Source organism: Mustela nivalis (genome assembly GCF_964662115.1).
Source record: "Mustela nivalis genome assembly, chromosome: 14".
Taxonomy (NCBI): Eukaryota; Metazoa; Chordata; class Mammalia; order Carnivora; family Mustelidae; genus Mustela; species Mustela nivalis.
In genome coordinates this window covers 86,581,937-86,597,986 of record NC_139033.1, presented here as the reverse complement: position 1 = coordinate 86,597,986, position 16,050 = coordinate 86,581,937, and the positions used below count along the sequence as shown (strand labels likewise).

The following is a 16,050-nucleotide window of genomic DNA, read 5'->3' as shown; positions in this document are numbered from 1 at the left end:
GAACAGAGTCCTAGCAGGGCTTATGTGGTTACATATCACACCAGCATGGTTCCCCTCTCCAAAGTGACTGCTCTATGACCTCCAGCGCCAGCTCCTGAGAGCATCTCCAACCCTTCTCTGAAATAGGCCTGCCATGGCCTAGACCATCGCTGTCCAGCTGTCCATGTCCTAGACGAGCGCTGTCACTGGCTTACTTACCTTGGGTGAGTCATGCCTCCTCTCTCAGCCATCTCTGTGTTGAGCCCTGACTTTCAGCTTAGACATGTGTCTCCAGATGGGTAGGTTGAGTTCCTCAAAAGGGTCAGCGTTTGATGAGCTCCATGGAAAGGATTCTCTAGTATCTTCCCTCAAACCTGGCTCATAAGGGCCCCAAATCACATTGCTGGGGGAGGCAAAGGGCAAGGAAATAGCTCCCAGCAGGATCCTCTTTCTTTATCCTTACCAGGAGTGGGGGCGGGGTGGATAACATTGCCTCTGGGGGCTGCAGGGGAGTCAGAAAGGTGGGTAGGGAGGTGGCTGTCCCTGTGGTCAAGAGACTGCAATTGTTCTGAATTTCTTTCCAGCAATATTTGACAACTGATCTTCCCCAGAATTTTCTCCATAGAGACCAATAACTTGGCTGATTCCTAGGAACAGTCCTGCACCCATTTTACACATGAAGAAGCCTGTCCACAGAGGGCTTGGTACTGATCCAGTGGCAGGTGACCTGAAGCCGTTAAGCCCCTGGCCTCAGGCAGCCTGGTTCTTCAATGAAGCCGCACCCTCTCTGCACCCCAGCAGAGCAGGCGAAGCTGCTGAAGCTGCCGGGCCAGGTGCCCGCTGCCAGAGCACAGCGGGCCTTTGTGCTAGGCGGGCACCGCCCCCTGGCCGGCCCCTCCCCACTCACCGAACAGCCCTTACCTGCCCGCCTGCCACCTTTCTGCCAACAGATCCGTCTACTCCTCCTTCAGTGTGGTTTGCGTCCAAGGCTGCTTCCCGACGGCGCGGTGCAGGAGATCCGGGGCAGGGACGTGACTTCGAGGGTGCCTTCTCCCCGCCTAGCAGGGGCTGATCATTAACCCAGAGGCAGTATAAAGAGCAAGGGGCCTGGGCTGGAGGAACGCATCGCCGCCGCCGCCGCCGCCATGGACAGTATCACCTGGAGCTCCATGACCAACGCCACTGCCGCACCCCTCGCGCCCCACGAGCGCATCCGCAATGCGGCCGACATCTCTGTCATCGTCATCTACTTTGTGGTGGTGATGGCTGTCGGGCTGTGGGTATGTGAGGGCCCTGAGACATGGGCTAAGGGGACAAGGGCCACCAGGAGGGACAAGAGCCATCAGGAGGGACAAGGGGGGCGCACAAAGGAGCGATGGCACCGGTGAGCTGTGAGGAGGGGATGATGGGCTTAAGGGTCTGTGGAGCGGGTTGAAAATAACTTGGAAGCGTTTGAGAGGGGTTTAAGGGGGCACAGTGTGAGGTGAGGGGGCAGGCAAGGATGAGCAGAAAGAAGAGGGTTGCCCATGGGAGCTGGTGAGGAAGATCCAAGGAGGATACCCCTGGCCTGTGAGCAGAGAAGGAGGTGGGGAGGAATTGGAGAGGCTGGGGGCCAGTATTTTGGCTTGGGAGATAAACCCCAAGGAGTCTAGGACTATTCTGCCTCTTCTTAGTCATACAGTTTTGATTGGAAAATAAACAATTCAGAGCAGGAAGGACACAAATCTCTGCCAACTGCCGGGGCTGTGGCTGTAGGGGTCCTCCTGGGAAAGGCTGACCTGCCGGTGGAGGGGCTGGAATGACTGAGAGTTGGCAAAGTTGGGTGGAGGAGGAATAGGAGGAAGACCGGAAGGTGGCCTGGTGCTGGGGAGAGTGTCTGTGGCTCCCCTTGGGGACTGAGGACACACCAAACCAGAGAAACTTGTTCTTAGCAGCCTTGGAAATTGGAACTTAGAAATTTCACTATGACAGTCTCTGGCACACCCAGCAACTAGAAGATGAGGTGTTTTAAATGTGCACATATTCCAGGGGCGCTTGGGTGGCTCAGGCAGTTGAGCCACCATCTCTTGGTTTTGGCTAAGGTCATGTTTCATGGGTCATGGGATTGAGCCCCTCTTTGGACTCCAGGCTCGGGGCTCTACAATCCAGGAGTCTGCCTGAGAATTCACTCCATCTGCCCCTCCTCCCACTCCTGCATGCACTTGAGCTCTCTCTTAAATAAATTTTATAAAAAGATTTTATTTGTCAGAGAGAGAGAGAGAGAGAGAGAGAGAAACTAATGGGGGGGGGAGGGACAGGCAGAGGGAGAAGCAGGCTCCCCACTGAGGAGGCAGCCAGATGTAGGACTTGATCCCAGGATCCCAGGATCATGACCTGAGCCAAAGACAGACTCTTAACCGACTGAGCCACCCAGGCATCCTTGAATAAATAAATCATAAAAAAAATATAAATGAGCACATATTCCAGACACTCTCAGTGGCTTTGGTTGGGGTGTTGGGCCAGGAGGCTGTGAGGGCAGCAGGTAGTTGAACTCTTGATTTAGAGGGGAGGAGGGTGGACATTAGCCCTTCCATGGCCACAGAGTTTTGTTTCATTTTTTTTTTCCTTAGGGATAAAAGGAAGTTGGTTTTTTTTTTTTTTTTTTTTTGGTTTGTTTGTTTTCTAAGTAATTATAGAAACCAGATGTGAGTAAAAACCTCTTCTAGTGTTCCAAGGGGTCAGTGTGACTGACTGTTCCCCAATAGTCTCACCTTCCCAGAAGTGTCCAACTAGGAACCAGGATTCTCAAGTTTTTTTTTTTAAATTTTATTTTTTCAGTGTTTCAAGATTCATTGTTTATGCACCACACCCAGTGCTCCATACAATACATACCCTCCTTAATACCCACCACCACGCTCACCTATCTCAAGTTTACTACTGGCTTTGACATGGTTCTAGCTCTACAACCCTGGGAAACCCACCTCAACCTCAGTTTACTCCGGTGTAAATAGGTACAATTTTACCTATTCTTATGATTCCCCAAGGTTGTTTTAAAGCTCTGCAGAGATGAACCTGAAAATTCTCTATGGAGAAGTCTTTTAAATACTATTAATCGGGGCACCTTGGTGGCTCAGTTGGTTGAGCAGCTGCCTTCAGCTTGGGTCATGGTCCCAGGGTTCTGGGATAGAGTCCCACATAGGGAATCCTTGCTCGCTGGGGAGTCTGCTTCTCCCTCTTCCCCTGCCCCATTTCTGCTTGTGCTCCCTCTCTCAAATAAAATCTTAAAAGAATACTATTAATCATTTGCCTTCCATAATATGAAGCAAGCCCTGAATTGTTTTTGTCCTTTTAAGTAAAATGGGCAAAAACGATCAATTGGGTAGTGCATCTTTTCAGGAAGCCTCAAGAAAAGGAGGGCAGGAATGCTAATCCCAATTTAGAAGAAGGAAACTGAAGGCCCATGTGGTTGTGGTTTGTCCAAGGTTGCAGTACATGGAATTGTTCCTGGAACTCAGGTCTTTTGACTCTTGGTTTTCTACAGTACCAGGGGCTTTGCCACCTTGCCTGCCTTCCTTCTCACCCCTCCCCACCTTATAAGTGCTGTAGTGAAGATGCAAATCCATCATTTGCTAGCTGTGCCATACTGCCTGTTTCCCAGACAATCACTGATAATCTCTCTTTCCCTAAGCAATCTTATTTTAGCCTCTGCCAATCCTGTTGATTATGGTGTTTACACTTTTCAAATATCTGTGAATCAGTATCACTTGTCCTGTTAAATGCTACTTAATGAGTCTGCTGATATTTGTCTACATTTAATCTTCCCTATTTGTCAGTGTTTCTGGGCCCCGATCATTTAACGTGCTGGATTTCTTCCAGTTTACATTCCTCTTTTTTTCTACTGGATTATCAAAAGTGCCTTGGTTTAGGGATAGGCACCTTGATTCCTGCATGATCTCTGGGCTGCCCAGAGAGAGCAATCCTGGCCTGTTGTGCTTTCTCATCTTAGAAAAGACACTCACAGCTCAAGTCCCTCTCACCATCCTCATCTCTTCCAACGTTATTTTGTTCTGTTTTACCCTCTTCCAGGGCTGCCTCATCCAACTATACAATACGGTATTATAAACTATGGTCACCATGATGTAAGTTAGGTCTCCAGAATTTATTCACATTATAGTTTTACCTTTCACCTTTTAAAAAAATTTTATTTATTTATTTTTAGAGAGAGAATGAGAGCACAAGCATGAGTTCACGGAGTGGGGAGGGGCAGAAGGAGAGGGAGAGAGAGAATCTTGAGCAGACTCCCCACTGAGTGTGGAGCCTGACTTGGGGCTCCATCTCATCACCCTGAGATTATGACCTAAGCCAAACCCAAGAGTTGGCGGCTTAACTGACAGAGTCACTCAGGTACACTTACCTTTTACCTCTTGATAAAAATCTCTCAGTTTCCTCCACCCCCAGCCCCTGACGATGAATATGTATTTCAAAATATCACATTGTATCCCTTAAAAACAAATAATTTTTATTTGTCAATATGCATTAATAAAGCTGGAAAAATTGTAATATGGTAACACAGAGTACAAAAAAATGTAGGGGTTGTAAATGAGGTATGGAGGAAGTTCTCTAGATGTTTACAGAAGAGAGATTATTTTTGTTTGGGAAGGGGAAGAGGCCATAGGAGAGGAAGAAGTTTCTGTGAAGGAGTGTCAGGTAAAGTTTTATGGGGGAAGGTCACATTTGAGGGACCTTGCAGGATGGCTATGCAGGGTCTGGGCTTGTGGAGAGGAGGGGATGAACATTCTAGAGAAGAGAAGTCCTGCTTTAGAAACACCTCTCCTTGTCTTTTATCCATCCCCAACATCTTTCCTGAATTATCCAGTTCCCCACTCTAGTCTCTACTCTCACATTCTTCCTCTAAGCTCTTTATTTCTGAGACCAGCTTGGAAATGTTGTGTCTGGGCCCCAAATCCACTTTTTGTGTCCCTCTGATACCACGTGGGGCATATCCATATGCTTTGACTTCAGAGTGACTTTCAGAATGGCCTTTCTCTGGCAAACTTCCATAGACTGAGTCCTTGGGATATGTTTGTTGAGCCCCTAGCTACCTTCTTTGCTCCTTGGGTCTGTTAGCCCTTTTGTTATTAGAGAAACCTCTACGGAAACCCTAAGAGTATGTCCTCTGGGAGGGAGGACCCTCCCAGGAATCCAGAAATATCTGAGCATGATCTCGCTGGCACTGCCTGGCACACAGGGGTGCTTACCAATCTATGTTGGTTGTTGGATGTACGAATGACCCTGCTTCTAAAGGAGTGAGTCCAGTCCATCTTTGGAGTCTGAGCACTCAACAACATGCAATCTGTAGTAGACATGTTTGCTGAATAGATGGCGAGTTTCCAGTGTTTGAAATGTCACCATCTGAGGTTAATTCCTTTGGACCAGTGATACTCTTTGGCCTCAGGGGTCATATGTGAAAATGCAAACACCTTTAAAAAGGCTAAGTTATTATCAGCCATTAACATTTTCAGGAAGATTAGCAGCTAAGAGAATGCCACAGACATAGATAGTGGGAGGGCTGTACTGGCTAATGGAATTCAAGTAAATAAATTAAAACAAAAAGAAAGAGGGAGGAGGAAGGAGCCCATGGACAGAGGCACTGTCCCAGTTTTGAGATGGAAGACTGGGCCTGGGCCTGAGCTGCACCAGGAATAAGCTGATGGTTGAGAAGGAACATTCCAAGGGTGCTGGTGGTCATTTATTGAAGATGCAGTCATTCTTCTCCTCATAAACCTTCAGTGGCTTCCACACTGCCTATGGAATAAAGGCTATATTTTTCAGCCTGGAATTTGAGGGTCTGTGATCTGCTCTCACTTCTCACCCTTCTCCTCATTCATATGCCTCGGCCAGGTTCACCAGGTAATACTGTTTACTCTTCCCTTCCTCCCCACACTGCTGCTGTTGTGTCTCTGGGTTATTGCTCATGCTGTTCCCACTGTCTAAAATGTTCTTTCCTTCTTTTCTCTAATAAATCCCATTCTATCTTCAAGACTTGTTGAAGTGCTGTTCCTTCTGTGAAGGTTTCCTGACACCCCAATCAGAAGGAATCCCCTCCTTCCTCTGCATTTATAATAATCATCATTCTACAGTACTCATAATATGTTGTAAAGTAATGTTTCCAGCAAGCTCCTACCGACATCATGGAGAGGAAAGTTTTGAATTGAGTTTGAATGTTCCATCTTTAGTGTATTTAGTACGAGCACCAAGCATTCCTATAGCATTTTTCTTTTTCTTTTTGTTTTGATAACTATATAGATATATAGTTCACATACTGTATAGTGCTTTTAAAAAGAATGATATTTCATTAGGCACCTTGGGTATGCTTGTAAAAAATGCACAAAAAGTCCCATTTCCCTTTTTTTAACAAATAGGTCCGGGTTGGGTGATTTGCTTGGAGCTGTACTGTGAACTCATTTCAGAGCTAGCACAAGGGCAAGCTGTTTAAACCTTTTGAGCTCCAGTCTTCTTGTCTGTCAAATCTAGATCCCTGCTTCCTTCTTCTAAGTATATTTCTTTTGATGGCTGCATAGTATAGAAGAGCTCCAAGGGAGTAAGGAATGTGGAAGTATTTCAGCACATGAAGTGGATAAAAGAAAGTGCAAGTATATGTGGATGGAGAGGTGGGTCATTTTGGCTGGCAAAGCCACTCTGTTCTAGTTTACTATTAAATTTTTGACCTTTCCTCCTCAGGCTATGTTTTCCACTAATCGTGGGACTGTTGGAGGCTTCTTCCTGGCAGGACGAAGTATGGTGTGGTGGCCGGTAAGTTTTCTCTGAAAAACCACCTGCTTAACTATAATATTCTTCATAGGAGGCCCTTTTCTTCTTGGTTTTGGGAGGCACTGATTCTTCCTTCCTGCCTTAAGTCTCTGAAAATGGGTATTCTGATCACCAGGTCTCCTGGGTACCCGTAATCTCTTATGGTAAGGGTAAATAAATAATGCTTGGAATCTTTCATGGTTTACATAGAGGAAGAGACTGCACAAGGTGGACAGTGTGGAGAAGCAAAAAGAGCACACAGGCTGAGATGATCTTGGGTACATTTGAGCTTCCATTTTTGTATGTATAAAAACAGGATGGTAATAGTTGCCTTCTAGGAGTGTTATGAGAAATGGATAATTTTTTGTGGGGTGGAAACTCAATAAATAGCTCTTTCACTACAGTAACCTTTTTGTTACTTTATGTCTCATGATAGAGACACTTTATTTGTCCCAAGTTGGGAGCCTAATGCAATGCCTGATACACAGGGGAACCTCAAGAAGCACTCATAGAACAGATAGAGGAGGAGACCCCTACTGTTCTTACAGTTTTCTTCATCTCTTTGAGGATTTTGTGTTTTGTATATTTGAGAGGTATTTTTCTTGTACATGGGTAGAACTATCTCAGTCAAAGGACATGTACATGCATGGAAGAGAAACTGGGAAGCCCCTTCCATCCTATCAGCACAGAGCTCTGGCTAGCTTATCAGTTCAGTCCAATGACTATCTCAACTCAGAGTTCTCTCCAAAATGACTGGTTGACCAGATTGGCCAAGTTGTCCAGTTCCTTGGACATAAGATACAAGCAAGACTAGCTGGTGAAAGAGGTGGGTAATGAAGCATAGAAACAATTAGAAGAAAGTGAGTGTGAGTTGGCTGGAGGAAGAGAAGAAATTAAAAATTGTCACAGTCATATGCAGAGCATGAGAAGAGTTGCAAGGAAATCACACCACACCCTGCAGTTGGCCTTTGATCAGCTGTTTTGGGATGGACTTTAATAACTGAAATCTTCACAGTTGCTTGGATTATCCCTGAAGTCATTTCTGTCTTATCCCTAAGGTGGCCAAGAATACTGGGCAGATGCTGATTTATATCATGGGTCCCTCATGGTGCTCTCTCCTGATATATTTTATCTTCTCAAGCTTTGTACTTTGGTGCTTTCCTAAAAGTTCGTGTTGAATAGGCAGCTCTGATCACAAAGTTCAAGATAAGTCTAGGGTAGTCCCTCTAGAACTGCGCTGTCCAGTATAGTAGCCACTAATCTCATGGGCTACTTAAGTTGAAATTAAAATTAAATAAAATTAAAAATTTCTTTACTCAGTCCTACTCGCCATATTCCAAGTGCTTAATAGCTACATGTTTAAACCTGGTGATTCACAGACCTGTACCCCTGGGGCTAATAGTACATTATATGTTAATAAAAAATTAAAAAATTAAAAAATTAAAAAAATCTTAAGTTTAATAGAGAAAAAAATAGCTACATGGGGGTAGTGTCTGCCATATTAGACAGTACAGATCTAGAATGTTTCTATTATCATAGAAATTTCTATTGGACAGGGTGTTGTACAGATTTCAGGGCCAAGGCTGGATGAAATCTTAGTGGACTTGAGATTTGCTGAATTACAGAGCCGGATAGGAAGTTCATTTTTAGTTATTTCGAAAGCAGTGCACCCCCACCCCTTCTAATGCGTCAGTAAACCTGCCAAGTACTCAGCTGCCCTCAGTTTGATCCAGAATTGCTTAATCTCCCCTCCCCACACTGTGACAAGAAACTTTCATATCTCTTTATATAAAATTTCTAGGGCTGATTTATTGGGGGTAAGACATCAACTTCTAATCTCTGGGTCGTGGAGAAGCCAATGAGAGTGTATGTGTGGGGCTAAGAATGGGACAGAGCCATCCTTAGGAAATTTGCATTTTGGGCTTGGTCTGGCAACACATCACATCTTAACTAGCAATGATGTTTTTCTTCCTGATAGCACCTGGGAGTGCGTCTGGGCTCAGATTTGGTCGGTGAGAGGAATTAGTTCTTTCCAAAGCATGTAGGGTCAATGATTCATGTGGGCTTTCCCGTAGGTGTTGCTTTCATTGTTAGATTATGTTTCATTGTTAGATTATTCTAACTAACAGAGAAACATGGCATCATTATTCTTTTGTACAGAAGTCACTACTTCCTTGATGGGGCTGAAATTCAACTTCTTCTTCCAATAATGGTTTCCATCTAAGGCTTTGTGAGATTGCATAAGTGGTTTGCAAACTTGTCCATGTATCAGAATTATCTGGGTGTGCTTACCAAAGGTACATATTTCTAGGCCTTACTCCAGACCTATTAAAAAAAAAACAAAACAAAACCAAAAACCAACCAAGCAAGCAAAAAAACCTTGGAAGAGAGGCCTAAGAATTTGCATTTTAAAAAAGTGTCCAGATGCTTTTTATTATCAGGCAGGTTTGATAATTACTGGTTTGGGTAGACTCTTATCTATCTGGTCAGATATACTGAAAACATCATCTGCTAGGGATGCTGGAGAGAGGAACTCTTGAATGGAGGATCAATGACTTCTAAGTCCTTCTCCATTTTGAGAATGATTTAATTCTAAAAAATTCTATAGAGAACATGTATGGGCTTTGAAGTCATCATATCTGATCTGCCACATTTATTAATTGTATGCTTTGGCTAAGTCACTGACCTTCCCTGAGCTTCAGGTTCTACCTCTAAAAAGTAGGAGAATAGTGCCTACCAAATTTGGAGTGTTTTCGTCAGGATTAAATGAGATAATCCATGTACTCCATTCCGCACTTGGCAAGTACTCAGTAAATGAGACTATTAAGAAATGGAAGGAAGGTTAGGAGCGTTAGGGCAGCCTTCCCGTTGGCATTTGTTTGGGGGCATAGCACTTAGTAATGCCCAATAAATGAAAACTATCATTTATGTGAAGCTAGTGCTGCTGCTTCACTTAAATTTAGCTTTCAGATTGACCATGTCAATAAATGAGCATGATTTCTATTTATATTTATTTATACTACTATAATCATCAATCTCAGCTACACACTGACCTCATTTTGACATCTTTGAGATTGGCTTGTGTGCTATAATCCATCAGTGGCATGCCATAGCTTAAGTGGCAATGCTTTTTCTTTCTTGGTGCTACATGGTATGTCTTATAGTAGTTGGTGTCTTAGATTCAATTAAGTAAGGTTATATTCTAAAACAGTGTGTTTGCAAATATGTTCACTGCAGAAATATCTCAAAGGCTGCCCTCTTTCTCTTTCCCAGCTAACTGACTTTTATTTATTTTATATAAGGGGAATCTGCAAAGATTTTGTTTGAGAACAAGGTTCTACTAATTTATAAAATTTAAAAACTGTTAATTTATAAGGAAAATAAGCATGATAATTTTTATTCTAAAATTTTAAATGGTTTTAAATTATATTGCAATACATGCTTGAAAGGAGGAGTTAAAAGAGAAGATGTGAATCTAAGGAGTTTCCCTCTAAAATTGAAAAAGAATTGAAACTATATTAAACCTATACATCTATATTTCTCTTCATGTTAAAATACAAAGTCAATTCAGTCCTGTCAGGCTTGGAAGTTAATACTTGTAATATAAATTCCCAAAAGTGCAAGCCCAAGGAGAACATTACAGAGATAACAGGCTTCCAGGAGCTCACATCTCTGTCAGTAACCTACTGGGACATTTTGTCCCCTCCATCTGCCTTTAGTCATGTTGCTTTGTGATGTAGTAGGAGTGAACAACCAGAGAAGTTTTGGGAAAAGAGTTCTTAGGTGATTTGAGGAAGGGAGGACCTGGGATTAATACACCAGAGGCCAGGAGGACTTCGGTGCTCACCCACAAAAAAAGTAGGAGGAAATCGTACCTTGCAAAGTCTGAAAAGAGGTTGAAGAAAGAGGTCCACTGGGGACATTCTTAGGAGCTTAGGAGGCTGAAGGAGAAGTTATGACCTGTAACCAGTGAATATTTAGAGGCTCTGGAAAAAGACCCTATTCCTAAAAAGTTAATAAGCCTGAGAGAGAGAAATCATTTGTGCCTTGCCTTAAGAAAAGAAGGGCCATCCATTCCCCAATGTTTATAGCAGCAATGGCCACGGTCGCCAAACTGTGGAAAGAACAAAGATGCCCTTCAACAGAGGAATGGATAAGGAAGATGTGGTCCATATACACTATGGAGTATTATGCCTCCATCAGAAAGGATGAATACCCAACTTTTGTAGCAACATGGATGGGCATGGAAGAGATTATGCTGAGTGAAATAAGTCAAGCAGAGAGAGTCAATTATCATATGGTTTCACTTATTTGTGGAGCATAGCAAATAACATGGAGGACATGGGGAGATGGAGAGGAGAAAGGAGTTGAGGGAAATTGGAAGGGGAGGTGAACCATGAGAGACTATGGACTCTGAAAAATAATCTGAGGGTTTTGAAGGGGCGGGGGGTGGGAGGTTGGGGTACCAGGTGGTGGGTATTATTGAGGGCACGGATTGCATGGAGCACTGGGTGCAGTGCAAAAACATGAATTCTGTTACGCTGAAAAGAAAAAAAAAAGAATAGAATTGAGGGACAATTGAAGAGCAAGCACTCCAAGGCTGGGTTACAAGAGGAGATAGCTTACACAGTGGGCCAGGCAGGGAGCCTCCAGAAGCCTGAGTCACACTTGAGCAAGCCAAGCCAACTGAGTAATATGAAACCATGAAGCTATACATTTTGTAACTTTAGGTTGGTTGATGGCTCAGGATTCCCTTCTGTGGTTGGCAGCTTTTAACAAACAGTTGCCTGTATGCTATGTTGTAATGATTATTTGGGGATGTGGGAAATGGGGAAGCAGGAATGTGAGCATTGAAGGGGAAATACCCTACTGTCTAGTGGTAGCAGAAATTAATCAGAGAGGCTGGGCTTCAGATACACCGCCCAGTGGAGAATTCTTATTTTGGAGGAGGATTTGATTATACTTACCTGAGTCAGCTCCAAGGGAGAAGTGGGTTATAATGGGGTTGATTAAACCCTTTGACAACCTCCTTCAAGGCAGAAATAAGCACCCCAGAAGGAGTGGGAACCTCACAAAGAAACCAAAGGACTTGGCTTGTCCCAGCTTTGTGACATCGGACCAATCATTAACTTCTCTGAGTCTCAGAGTTTCCACTGTAATGGGGACAGTCAGATTGAGGATCTCAAAGTCTCCTCCAGTACTAAAAGTTTACGAGTCCACACCACAGGGAAGGAACCAAGAATGAGTGTAGGCATGTTAGCCAGTCTATTGCCAAAGAGGATCTGGAAAATTGAATGGCTGTGGATCTCTCAATAGCCACAGTTCCTTTCCTTCTTTTATTATTAGAGAATCATCAGAGAGTATACCGTAGTGATGTAGGGTGAGGGTTGAAAAACATTCTCTAATGCGCCAGATAATAAATATTTTGGCTTTGTAGGGTATATGGTCTCTGTCACAACTATTCAACTCTGCTATTGTAGCATGAAATTAGCCATGGACAATACATAAATGGATGGCCATTACTATGTTCTAAAAAAACTTTATTTGCAAGAAGAGGCAGAGGGCCAGGTTTGGTCTATAAGCCCTAATTTGTCGACCCCTTGTTCGGGCCTAGGATCTGGAGTCAGGCTGCTAGAGTTCAAGCCTAGCTTCTGCCCCTTAATTGTTGTGTGACCTTGCTTGAGTTACTAAGCATCTCTGTGTCTTACATTTGCTACCTCTACAGTGACAATAATGGTACTTACTTAAGATTGTTGCTGAAGGGGCGCCTGGGTGGCTCAGTGGGTTAAGCTGCTGCCTTCGGCTCAGGTCATGATCTCAGGGTCCTGGGATCGAGTCCCGCATCGGGCTCTCTGCTCGGCAGGGAGCCTGCTTCCCTCTCTCCCTCTCTCTCTCTCTCTGCCTGCCTCTCCATCTACTTGTGATTTCTCTCTGTCAAATAAATAAATAAAATCTTTAAAAAAAAAAAAAAAGATTGTTGCTGAAAACTTTTTAAGACTATCATCGTATCCCATATCTGAGTGATCCAGCAAGAATGAAGATTAACCCCACGGGTTGCCCAAGTTCATACAAGATAATTACAGAGCTAGGACTCTTTCTCTTTTTCTGGTTATTCAGCTCCTTTCTTCCTATTCTTTGGGTTGGAAATTTGTGAGATCAATAGGTATAGTCTAAAGGTTTATCTGAAAACCAAGAAATTCTTTTCTTTAGGATTGAGTAGAGACCATGATGAAAATTTTTCCTCAGGAAAGAAGACAGATTCCCCCCACCTCCATTTTATTTATTTTATTTTTTAGTGTTCCAGGATTCATTGTTTATGCACCATACCCAGTGCTCCATGCAATATGTGCCCTCCATAATACCCACCACCAGACCCACCCAACCCCCCCATCCCCCTCCCCTCCAAAACCCTCAGTTTGTTTTTCAGAGTCCACAGTCTCTCATGTTTTGTCTTTCCCTCCAATTCCCCCCAACTCACTTGTCCGCTCCATCTTCCAATGTCCTCTGGGTTATACCTTATGCTCCACAAGTAAGTGAAACCATATGATAATTGACTCTCTCTACTTGACTTATTTCACTCAGCATAATTTCTTCCAGTCCCATCCATGTTGAAACAAAAGTTGGGTATTTATCCTTTCTGAGGGAGGCATAATACTCCTTAGTATGTATGGACCACATCTTCCTTATCCATTCATCCATTGAAGGGCATCTTGGTTCTTTCCACAAGTTTGGCAACTGTGGCTATTGCTGCTATGAAAATTGGGGTACAGATGGCCCTTCTTTTCATTATATCAGTATCTTTGGGGTAAATACCCAGTAGGACACTTGCAAGATCATAGGGAAGCTCTATTTTTAATTTCTTAAGGAATCTCCACACTGTTTTCCAAAGTGGCTGCACCAACTTGCATTCCCACCAAGAGTGTAAGAGGGTTCCCCTTTCTCCACATCCTCTCCAACACACGTTGTTTACTGAGAAGACAGCTTTTTATACTCACTAAACTTTCTTGAGTAAAATATATCTGATTTGATATTTAAGTCTTTAAATCCTAATGATCAAATATCTATTAAGATGCTACTGGAGTGGGTCTTGAAAGAGTCCAGCAGGCCTAAGATTTAGGTGGTAACTCATGAATGAGAGAAAGAGCATGAACTATGTGAGTGGACACAGAAGAGGCAGAGAGCTCACCAAGGGAACAAAGTTTGGGAAAATGTGAGACCCAGGACAGACAAGTACTTGACCTTCATAAGATTTAATAGAAGTGACCACTAAGTCCAGTTGACCCTTTCTTCCTGCTCTGATTGTTTTCTACTTGCATGTAGATCTGTGTGCTTTTGTTTATCCCAGGGCTGAGGATATGTTTTTCTTAATCTTTTTTCTCTTCTTCTAATACCTAGTCTAGGACCCTGCATCTAGTGGGCATTTGAGAAATACGTGCTGAATTAAAGAAATAGGAGGGAGGAGAAGGACATGTCCTTAGACACTCTTTTTTTTTTTTTAAAAAAAAGATTTTATTTATTTATTTATTTGTCAGAGAGAGAGAGAGAGAGAGAGCGAGTGAGAGAGCGTGATAGGCAGAGTGGCAGGCAGAGGAGGAGAGAGAAGCAGGCTCCCTGCTGGGCAAGGAGCCCGAGGCGGGACTCGATCCCAGGACCTGAGCCAAAAGCAGCGGCCCAACCAACTAAGCCACCCCGGCGTCCCGTCCTTAGACACTCTTGCTGGATCCCCTTGTTGATGTCACCTAAGACCTTAACCTGCATTCTGCTCTCTGGCCACTGGCCACAGAGTGTAGGCTGTAAGAATTTAGGAGGTTAAGAGGGCGCTGGGTCCAGGTCAAGCCTTCATCCAGCAGTGCTCCACATTTCTGTTTCTGTGTACAGAGAAAAAATTTTTTTCTTCGGACTTTGTCTTTTTAAGGCTCATGGTAGTAAAATTGAAAAAGCAAACTGGCCCCATTCAGAGTGCCTGATTTCGGCCCTATTGGACTCCTTGGAAAAGTCTGGTATGACTATGCTTCCTTAATGTCTCAAACATTTGGTTTTTCTCAGGTTGAGTCAAGATTTTGTAATACTTGACTGTTTACATAGATATGTATCCCTTTTCTGATGAGGGTTTTTTGCTTAATGTGACAGTTGCTGCATCGCTCTTGAATAGCCTGTTCCCTCTCTTCTTCTTTTCATCTTCTACCACCAAGTCATTCTTCTCCTCTTTCCTTTCCTTCCCTCACTTTCTCTCCCTGCCTTTCTTCCTCTCTTTTTGATAGGGCCATTTATTTCCCTGTCGCTCTTCATGGCTTAATCCCCTCTGAGGAGTTTCTCTGATTAATGCACAGCCACTGACCACCCCATGTATTCTTTGTGTTCTTAGGCATCAGTTGATGGGTGTATAGCCAATTTCCTGTCATCTAGTTGGTGCATAAACTCTTGGTTTTTCCTTTCTCTCTGGATACCTTCCTAGCATTTTTTTTTTTTTTAACACATCAGCACTTTCCCAGACAGAGAAAGGAAAAAGTAAATCATAATCAACATTTCTAGTCGTGTTCAAGTCAGAAGAATGCTGAAACTATCAGCTAAGATGAAGACTTTGGGTTATTCATGTTAGATATATATCTGGGCTTTCCCATTCTACCATTGGCATGGCACATTTTAGGTCACCTATGTTTCTCTTTGTTTGGGTAAATTTTATATTAGTGAGGTGATTTAGAGTTTAGACTAAGACCGGGGGCCCTGGAGCCAAGCTGCTTTATTTTGAACCCTAGTTCCCCCATTTCTAGCTTAAATGTCAGGTTGAAACTCATGACCCTAAGATCAAGAGTCATATACTCTACAGACTGAGCCAGACAGGTGCCCCCATCGTCATCGTTATTATTTTATCTCATCTCCAGACCTTCCTTCTTAAACTTAATTCTTAAATTTAAACTTCCTTCTTAAAGCAAATTCAATTATTTATCCATTTATGCATTGTTATTATTTCATTCTGTATTGACATGTTGATTACCTACTATGTTTTATGTTCTATGTTAGGTGCTGGCATATATTTTTGTGTGCATGACACACATTCTTACAAAATATATCCACAATTACAAATAGTGATAAGTGTTAAGAAGGAAGTGTATTTGAATCAAGGGTGAGAGGGAAGGAAAGTGGTCTTTCTCAACCTACATAAGAGGATCAGGAAAGGCCTTTCCGAGGACAGAGTATTTAGGTTGAGACATGAAGGATCAGGAGGCAGTCATAGAAAGATTGGGGAAAGAATAATCCAAGAAGAGGGAACAGAATGGTCAA

The 16,050-nt window shown here is 43.3% G+C and overlaps 1 protein-coding gene across 1 annotated transcript in view; it reads left to right on the top strand.

Annotated features, from left to right (window-relative positions):
• Positions 1-913: 913 nt before the first annotated feature.
• SLC5A1 (solute carrier family 5 member 1) overlaps positions 914-16,050 on the top strand; it is an 82,010-nt gene continuing 66,873 nt past the window's right edge. Inside the window, exons 1-2 of the mRNA XM_082697884.1 lie at positions 914-1,259; positions 6,700-6,771. Of these exons, the coding sequence (XP_082554010.1) occupies positions 1,125-1,259; positions 6,700-6,771 (207 nt within the window). The 5' untranslated portion in view covers positions 914-1,124. The remainder of the gene's footprint in view (positions 1,260-6,699; positions 6,772-16,050) is intronic.